Source organism: Rutidosis leptorrhynchoides, chromosome 4 (genome assembly GCF_046630445.1).
Source record: "Rutidosis leptorrhynchoides isolate AG116_Rl617_1_P2 chromosome 4, CSIRO_AGI_Rlap_v1, whole genome shotgun sequence".
Lineage (NCBI taxonomy): Eukaryota > Viridiplantae > Streptophyta > Magnoliopsida > Asterales > Asteraceae > Rutidosis > Rutidosis leptorrhynchoides.
The window spans coordinates 236,257,973-236,268,024 of record NC_092336.1 but is presented as its reverse complement, the minus strand read 5'-3'; the positions used below and the strand labels follow the sequence as shown (position 1 = coordinate 236,268,024).

The following is a 10,052-nucleotide window of genomic DNA, read 5'->3' as shown; positions in this document are numbered from 1 at the left end:
TTAAAACAGGGGTGAAATTATGTACAAAGGACACTTGGTATAATTGATAACAAAATATTAAAACTTTGGGTTACACTCAGTCGACATCCTGGTGTAATTACTAAACAAAGTATTAAAATCTTGTTACAGTTTAAGTCCCCAATTAGTTAGAATATTTAACTTCGGGTATAAGAATAATTTGACGAGGACACTCGCACTTTATATTTATGACTGATGGACTGTTATGGACAAAAACCAGACGGACATATTAAATAATCCAGGACAAAGGACAATTAACCCATGGGCATAAAACTAAAATCAACACGTCAAACATCATGATTACGGAAGTTTAAATAAGCATAATTCTTTTATTGTATTTCTCATCGTATCTTTATTTACTGTCATTTTATTACTCGCAATTTTATTTACTGTCATTTTATTTATTGTCATTATTTTACGCACTTTAATTATCGTCATTTATCTTTGCGCTTTAATTTAAGTCTTGTATTTATTTTTAATATTTTACATTTGGTTTTAACTGCGACTAAAGTTTTAAAATCGACAAACCGGTCATTAAACGGTAAAAACCCCCCTTTATAATAATAATATTACTTATATATATATATTTGTATTTTTACAATTATTGTGTGTAAAAAAATATAGTGTTATACTTCACGAGCTCCCTGTGGAACGAACCGGACTTACTAAAAACTATACTATCATACGATTAGGTACACTGCCTATAAGTGTTGTAGCAAGGTTTAAGTATATCCACTCGATAAATAAATAAATAACTTGTGTAAAATTGTAGCATATTTAATAGTATTTCGCACCAAAAATAATACTATTTTGTATACACCTCCTACGACATCAGAAGCATTGGGAAGCAGTTAAATGGATTATGAGATACTTACGAGGTACTTCAAAGCTGGGTATCACATTTGAAAATGGAAAGCCGATGCTTGTTGGTTATACAGACTCATATATGGCAGAAAACAAAGATAACATGAAATCCACTTCTGGATATTTGATGACTTTCGCAGGGGGAGCAGTTTCATGGCAATCAAGGTTACAAAAGTGTATTGCATTGTCTACAACCGAGGCTGAGTATATGGCAGCAACAGAAGCGTGCAAAGAACTACTGTGGATGAAAAGATTTCTACAAGACCTTGGGTTTAAGCAATCATGATATGTGGTTCTTTGTGATAATGAGAGTGCGATTCATTTGGCTAGAAATTCTATGTATCATAAGCGAACAAAACATATAGATGTGCGGTATCATTGGATTAGAGAACGTCTTGAAGATGGTTCGTTTGAACTTGATAAAGTTCACACCGATGATAATGATTCCGACATGTTAACAAAGGCTTTAGCAAGTGAGAAGCTCAAGGTATGTTGCTCGATCGACGGGATGGCGAACTCTTCCTCATAATTGGAAAGAGGGAGATTTGTTGGGTTTATTAGTGGGTTTCCAATATGATGAAGCTTTAACCCAAAGTCTAAAGCCCAATAATTTAGGCCCAAATGGTTTGTTGACTTGGTCAAACATTTGAGGGCATTATTTTGAATTGTGTCCAGGTATCTTCAATTGATACGAGAGAGAGAGAGAGATCAGATTGAGATCAAGAAAAAGAGTGAAAAAAACTCCATTTCCGTCTACAGTGACAGCAGGACAGAAAAGAGACGATCCCCGGAGATCTAACCGTTGGATCTTCATCAAGTTTGGGCTGTGTCTTCCTGACATCAGTGCCAAGGTTTTCAACCGTTGAATTCGTCTAAAGAGGTCTGTAGCTCAAGTTACAGCAGGTCGAACAGTAGCAGAATTTTGAGTGATGTTATTACTCTTTTGTCTTTAATTTCTTCATATACTTGTTGATTATTGTTGTTCAAGAGTATGATGATGTTGTATACCTCTAGTTGATCTAGAGAAGGATTATTGTATTGCTCTCCTTGTTGATGATAGTGGAATTTAAGTGGCTTACGAGTCCCGTGGTTTTTACTCTCGATTTTGAGGGGTTTTCCATGTAAAAAGTCTCGTGTGTATTGTGTGTGCTTTGTTATTTCGTATTTGCTGATTTGGGACAGAATTGGGGCTGATTTGTGGTGATTGTGGTATACCTTATTTGTTAGTTTCCTCACGGGTTCATACGGGTCGGGAAATGCTTGTCAAACGGGTTTGTTTCCGCTTTGTAGTTTGCCCGTTGTGACCATTTTCCCATCAGGGTCAACCATCACCCCATGATTGCTTGCTTGGGACCTTCAAGCCCACCAAAAACGAAAGTCAACCATCACCCCATGATTGCTTGCTTGGGACCTTCAAGCCCACCAAAAACGACATTGTGTCCAACCCATTACGAGGGATCTGGCGCACCATGAACGTCTTCTATGGTGAATGCACATGTGGTCAGGGCGATGTGGATGACATTGTCACACCTCCTAAATGGGACCGGAGGTAACTGTGACTAACCAATACAATAACACAAGTGTTTAAGCGATAACGACTCTAAATGGAACATTTTATTAAAATCATAAGTAAAGTTAAGCGGAATTAAATAGTCATTACAATTGAAAATCCAAAATGTAAATAGTAAATTGTTCATATGCAAAAATGGAAATAATAATCGGGACTCCATAGCAGCATTCAAGAGCACCAAGTAACAAAGCTAATCATGACCTTATCATTTACTTTTATTTATAATAATCAAATTAAATTACCCTTTTTTATATTATAATTCAAGTATTATCTATCTATAAATTTTATTATAATACTAAAATGATGACATCATAAAAAAGTAATTTTCTTTATTAAAAAATTAAAATAAAAAAGAAAAAAAATCAAGACACTCACTCTAGATGATATCATAAATCTTATTTAATTTATAATTAATAATTATTTTATTCACATATATAAAAAATACGGAGTAGAAACTGTTCAAAAAACCCTACACACAAACACCGCACGCCTCTCCTCTTCATCATCTCTGCTATGGATTCAATTCCTCAGGTAAATATTAGGGTTACCCTTAATCTTTACGTTATTGCCCAAAATTGAAATTGAGTTACTTCAATCAATCGATCTTTTCCTTTTATTCTAAGGTTCTTCACTTCATCTTCTCTCTTAGGTAATACTCCGTATTACTTTTAGGATTCTTCTACTGTACCCTTATATAGGTTTTAGTTTTGATATTCTGTTTTTCTATGTTTTTATTTCATTAATATGATAATTGCAGGCTATGACTATTTAATTTTCTTATAAACTCTTATGTAAGGATTCAAGAAAGAATTTGTAAGTTCTATTGATTGTAATTTCTATTAATTTCGTTTTCTTAAGTTGATATTTTCAGGTGGTAAGAAAATATTCAAGGTAATTTATAATAGAATGTTTTGTTTACATTGACTATGAATATCTCACTTTATATAATTTTGTGTTATGATGTTAAGGATAGGTTATATGGTTTTTGAAGGATTTATCACTGGGTATGGAAACTGTCAGTTTCAAATAAATTTGTAGGGTTTATTTTTAATTAATCTTGATTATTTCATCTTAAGTTTTAATTGTTATTTATGTGTTTTTTGATGTCAGTTATGGTGGTGGCTGTATGCAAGGAGAAGTTTGAAAAGTTTATAAACTTGTAGGTTTCTTGACTCAATTACTAATAACTATATTTGTTAATTTGATTTAAAATTAGTCAATATGCTAATGACAACATTATTTTTATAGTAGTCATTAAAAAACAAAAATAAAATAGATAGAAAAAGAATAAAAGAACTTGAAGCTATATGTTCTATTCTTGCATAGGATTTCACTGAAATGACAAATGAATTATTGATTCAATAACATAGGTGTTATGACTGCAATTGTTATTGAGTTTTCATTGGTGGAGCTCTATAGATTCTTCAAAGGGTCCTTGAGTTAAATTGGAGTAGGAAGACCTTCAATTTTTTTTTTTTTTTTTTTTTTTTACTTTTTATTGAAATAATGATTTTTGTTTTTTTTTTTTTTTTGGAGTTACATAACGTCTGATCTACGCACCCACAATTTCACCACTTATCAATTTGGATCCGATCAATTACTTGTCAATACCTTTTCAATTTATCATAACGTCTGATCTACGCACCCACAATTTCACCACTTATCAATTTGGATCCGATCAATTACTTGTCAATACCTTTTCAATTAGGGCACAAAATTCTCAGATCTGAAGGTAACATAACGGATCTACTAGCGAGGGTTTGTAGTAAACGAGAAACCTCGCCATTTTCGCCGTCTGCTGCCTTGGAGCTGCCGGAAATCACTGCTGCCGGAAATCTCTCCTGCCGGAAACTCCTTGTCTTTACAAGGCTGTGTTTGGCTCTCTGATCCCTTTTCCTTAAGTCCATACTCTGTGATATTTCTGCTTTACTTTTTCGCTGTATTTGCGTATTCATATCCTTGAGGTTTTCAAAGTTGTGTTTATTAATTATATCCTTGACTATTATTATTATACTATTATATTAGTGATTATTATTATTATTATTATTATTATTATTATTATTATTATTATTATTATTATTATTATTATTATTATTGTTGTTGTTGTTATTGTTATTATTATATTATATTTTTATTTTTATATTATATTGCCACTTCTGCCTTTTCCCTTTTGTTTATTATATAGGGTAAGATAGACTCTAGTCGTAGTGATGGTCACGTGAGGTCATGTCCTTCGAGCTTAGGGGCGGCTAGGTCTAGAAGGGGTAGAGATTTTCGTGTTAGGATTAGAGTAGGTAGTTGGAATGTAGGAAGTTTGACGAGCAAATCCCGTGAACTTGTAGAGACGTTACTTAAGAGTAAAGTGGACATATTGTGTGTTCAAGAGACCAGATGGAAGGGTGAAGAGGCGGTTGACATTGGTGACTACAAGTTGTGGTTTTCGGGTTCCAGAGTAGCTAGAAACGGGGTAGGGATCTTTATAGGGCCCCGTCATAAGGATAATATTGTGGGTGTGGGTAGGTGTAGCGATAGGATTATGTCGGTTAGGTTAGTTATCCAGGAGGAGTCTTACATGGTTATTTGCGCTTACGCACCTCATGCTGGTTTAGGCGAAGAAGAAAAAAGTCGCTTTTGGGAATCGTTAGATGAAGTTGTGAGGAGTTGCCCCGCTGATCATCGATTACTTATTGGGGGAGACCTTAATGGACATATAGGAACGATTTCAGACGGATATGCGGGTGTCCATGGGGGCTTTGGGTACGGAGTTCGAAATGAAGAAGGACGCTCCATTCTCGAATTCGCTGTTGCCCACGATTTGGTTGTTGCAAACTCTTTATTTAGGAAGACGGAAGCTCAGCTAGCAACCTTCCACAGTGGAGGTCATAGTACTCAGATTGATTATTTGCTGCTTCGCAAAGGGGACCTTAGGACCTGCAGAGACTGTAAAGCCCTGACTACCTGGACCTGTTCCACTCAACACAGACTTTTGGTCATGGACTTGGTTCCGCAGAGACGGGTTACTAGGAGAGGGAGACCCGCCCAACCTAGGATCCTTTGGAAGAATCTGAATGAAGAGAAAGCCGAAACTTTCAAAGCATCTGTTTTGGAAAGAGTAGAGGCAGTAATGGATACTGTTACTCATGGGGATGCAGATCAGATGTGGAATAGTTTCGCATCAACTATTAGAGATGTTGCCAAGGAAACCTTAGGTGTGGCAGTAGGGACATCGAGAGGACACAAGTCTTGTAGAGAATCATGGTGGATTAGTGATGAGGTTCAAACCAAAGTCGCACTTAAGCAATTGAGGTTTAGGGAGCTCGTTACATGTCGGGACGGGACACATGATGACAGAACTAGGGCAGAAGAAAGGTATAAAGAAGCTAAAAGAGAAGCTAAGAAGGCCGTTGCCCGTGCAAAAGATAAAGCGTATGAAGTTTTGTATAGGAAACTAGACTCCAAAGAAGGAGCAAATGATATTTACAGGATTGCTAAAGCTAGGGAGCGTAGGAGGAGGGATATAGATAACATCAAGTTCATCAAGGATGAAGCCGGTCAAACCATAGTAAAGGAAGACGAAATTAGGAAAAGATGGGAAGGGTATTTCCAATCTCTTTTCGTGGGTGAAGGACCCGGGCGCCAAGAGGACCCGCAGGACTTGGGAATAGGACATTTCCAGAACAACAATTTCTGTAGGAGAATCAGTCAGGAAGAAGTAAGATCGGCACTACGAAAGATGGGTAGAAACAAAGCTGTTGGACCAGACCAGATCCCAATAGAGGCGTGGCGGTGCCTAGGCGAGGATGGTGTCAGGTGGTTGACGTGTCTTTACAATAAGACGCTTAGAAGTTATAAAATGCCTACGGAATGGAGACTCAGCGAGATTATCCCCATTTACAAAAATAAAGGGGATGCCCAAATCTGTGGTAATTATAGAGGCATAAAATTACTTAGTCATACTATGAAGCTTTGGGAGAGAGTGATTGAGACTAGACTCCGACGCGAAACTACGGTTTCCGAAAACCAATTTGGTTTCATGCCAGGGCGCTCTTCGATGGAGGCAATTCATATTTTAAGAAGCGTTATGGAGAAGTATAGGGAGAAACAAAAGGGTCTAGAGATGGTCTTCTTAGACTTGGAAAAGGCCTATGATTGCGTACCGCGAAAGTTGATTTGGAAGACCCTTAACGTTAGGGGTATCCCAAGTAGATATATTAGAGCTATTATGGATATGTACGATGGGGCGAAGGCCTGCGTTCGGACGCCTGTGGGAAACACAGAGTATTTCCCGATAGAAGTAGGGTTGCACCAGGGATCGGCCCTTAGTCCTTTCCTTTTTGCTTTGATCCTCGACGAGCTGTATCGAGGAATACAAGAGAACATCCCTTGGTGTCTGATTTTTGCCGATGATATCGTGCTTGTATCGGAAACAAAGGATGAGCTTAATAGAAGGCTGGAACAATGGAGGGAAGCCTTAGAACAAAATGGGCTACGGATCAATAGACAAAAGACGGAATATCTTAGTTGCGAATTCGGTAGGACTGATGATGAACTTAATGTTGGAGGGAACATCAGCATTGGGGACCAGATCTTGCACCCACAAGAGTCGTTTAGATATCTAGGCTCGGTCCTCCACAAATCAGGGAGGATAGATGAGGACGTGACTCATCGTATTAAGGTAGGTTGGTTGAAGTGGAGAGCAGCGAAAGGGGTCTTGTGCGACAAGAAGATACCACTCAAATTGAAAGGAAAATTCCTCAAGGTGGCAATCAGACCTGCCATGTTGTACGGATCAGAATGTTGGCCAATGACGAAGGCCCAAGAGAGAAGGATGGAGGTGGCAGAAATGAGGATGCTTAGGTGGACGTGTGGTAAAACCATGCTAGATATGATCCCAAATGGTGTGTTTAGGGAAAAACTTGGAGTCAGTAGCATCATCGACAAGCTAAGAGAAGAACGACTTCGTTGGTTTGGGCATGTGATGAGACGACCACGTATTGCCCCGGTTAGGAGAGTTGAGGCACTCACGGTAGATGGTGTAAGGAGAAGGGGTAGACCTACTCGTAGGTGGATGGATAGACTAAGACTCGACATGAGGGAGCTTTCGTTGACCGAGGACATGACTTCTGATAGGGATGCGTGGAGGGCTAGAATAAGAATAGTTGAGTAGGGCTACTTTTATTATTATTATTGTTATTGTTATTGTTATTGTTATTACTGTTATTACTGCTATTACTGCTATTACTGTTATTATTCTTACTATTACAATTATTAGTATTGTTATTGTTATTATTATTATTTTTTGTATCACTATTATTAATTATTAGTGTATTAGTATTTGTATTACAAATATTTATTACTATTAATATTTATATGAACTATTATTATTACTATTATTTGTATTACTATTACTATCGTTTTTATTAGTTTTATGTACTGTTACTAATATTATTAAATGAGTATGTTTTTGGTATCTTTGGTTTTGGATGTATGCATGATTGCTTGGTTGTTTGTACGTATGCACGTAGGTTCTTGTATGTTTGTATGTATGTATGCATGCATGTAGGTTTTGTAATGAAGGTGTGATGCAGTTACACACGTTTTTGTATGAGTTTGTTTTTTATGTATGTATATTTGTAGGTAGGTATGTATGTATGCTTGTTTTTTACTTGTCTGCAGGTGTGGTATATTCACTCATGTATGTATGTTTTGCTAATAGGTTTATGTAGGACTTGGTGTTTATGCTATGTATGTATGGTTGTATGTGTGGCTTTATGCATGTATGTATGTACGTAGGTATGTTTCATACTTGTACGTAGGTATGTCTCATGTATATACGTAGGTATGTCTGGTGTGTATGTAGGTTTAGGTATGTGTGTATGTATGTACGTATGTATGCATGTATGTATGATCAAGTGATTCGCATCGCTCGGTGCATCTTGGGACCATTATGGCTGAGGACGACTTCCCTTGCTCTAGAGCTTGGTTGGTTCCTTTTAGTTGGGTGGTTTCGGGGGTGTCTACCGTAAAGGTGCATGAGTGGTTTTTGGTTTGCTAAGGGTGGTTGGCTCTTTGCTTGCGCAACAACTTCCACCCGGCATGCCCTCGAGTTGCTGTCCACAAGGTCTTTTGGCTCTATTTATTGAGGCAACGACAAGCGTCGTTTTAGTGGCGTCTTGACTGCCGCTCAGAGCCTAAATTGATTCTTAGGCATGCTTTAAACCCCATGAAAATCTGATTCTACCATTTTCATGGCGTCCCCCCTATATTTTATTATTATTATTATTATTATTATTATTATTATATTATTATTATTATTATTATTATTATTATTTTTATTATTATTTTTTGTTTATCTTTGTATGTTTTAATTTATTTTTTAATTTCTATTTTCTAGTTTTAAATTTAAAAAAAAAAAAAAAGTCTTTTTTTAGCCGGAGGTCCTCACGGAAGCAATCTCTCTACCCTGGAGTAGAGAGGGGGATGAATTTCCTTTACCGTGGGTGGAGAATTCTCTCGACTCGTGGTAACAGAAACGACTTCTCTTCTAGTTTAGGGTAGAGGAAGGATTGTCTACACCTTACCTCCCCCATACCTCGCAGGCGCGGGATTGGCTATTGTTGTTGTTGTTGTTGTTGTTGTTGTTGTTGTAATGATTTTTTGGAGTTGAAAGATCTTTAGTTTTATTTGGTGCAGTTTTTTATGTGGGTAAATTTAGATTTGGATAATGGCATGTTTAACTAAAGTAATGATATTTTGTTTCTTTTAATTAACTTTTAATAGCTTGATATTTTTACATATGGAGGAGATTAGTTGGTATGGAATGTGTGTGTTGGACATGGATAATCACTTTGTCGGTGTCCATTAACTTCTTGTATGATGTTCATTTACTTCTTAGTTGTTACAAATGATTGTTGATGTTGTTAAGTCATTTTTGTATATTGCATTGAGTAGTAATGTGTACCCAAAGCATACTCTTTACAATTTTTTAGTGGTGATAAAGAGAGATCGTATGTAGTTTTATATACACATGATAATTAAATGATCATTGATGTTGTTAAGTTATTTTTGTATAATGCATTGAGTAGCAATGTGTACCCAAAGCATACTGTTTATCATTTTTTTGGTGGTGGTAAAGAGAACCTTTAGCAGTGGTTGCCTGAAGTTGGGGGTGGGTCGAAAGGTAATTGATACATGTACTAAAGTAAGATCTTTATTTTAACATCGGATTGCATGATTAAGGTCCTTTTGAACGGTGATAGCGGAAAGTAATTTTATTTTATGCAATTTAATTAATTCGTAGCTGTGTGATGATCATTGACGATAAGGATCTAGGTTGATTTAGTGTTCTTTTGTGAAAATGTTGAATTTTATTAGCCCAACTTCATACTTTTCATGTTTTATTACAAGAGAGGGCGTGAACCTTTGTCATTTTAAAATGTTTAATGGATCTGTAAATATTTCTTTCTATTGTGTTAAATAAATTAAGTTTGGCTGTGTTTAAGATTTACGGTGGGTAGGCTATAGGTAGCATGATTACTTTTGTAAATTAGGATTGCTATATATGGGTTATGATTGTATTGTTAGTGAAGTGGGGTTATTC

At 36.4% G+C, this 10,052-nt stretch overlaps 1 protein-coding gene across 1 annotated transcript; it reads left to right on the top strand.

Moving 5' to 3' along the window:
* Window positions 1-1,333: 1,333 nt before the first annotated feature.
* On the top strand, window positions 1,334-8,093 carry LOC139841487 (uncharacterized). The gene is made up of 5 exons (XM_071831702.1): window positions 1,334-1,369; window positions 2,202-2,431; window positions 3,563-3,590; window positions 4,638-5,821; window positions 8,090-8,093. The coding sequence occupies exons 1-5, from the start codon at window positions 1,334-1,336 to the stop codon at window positions 8,091-8,093; spliced, it is 1,482 nt and encodes a 493-aa protein (XP_071687803.1).
* Window positions 8,094-10,052: the final 1,959 nt, after the last annotated feature.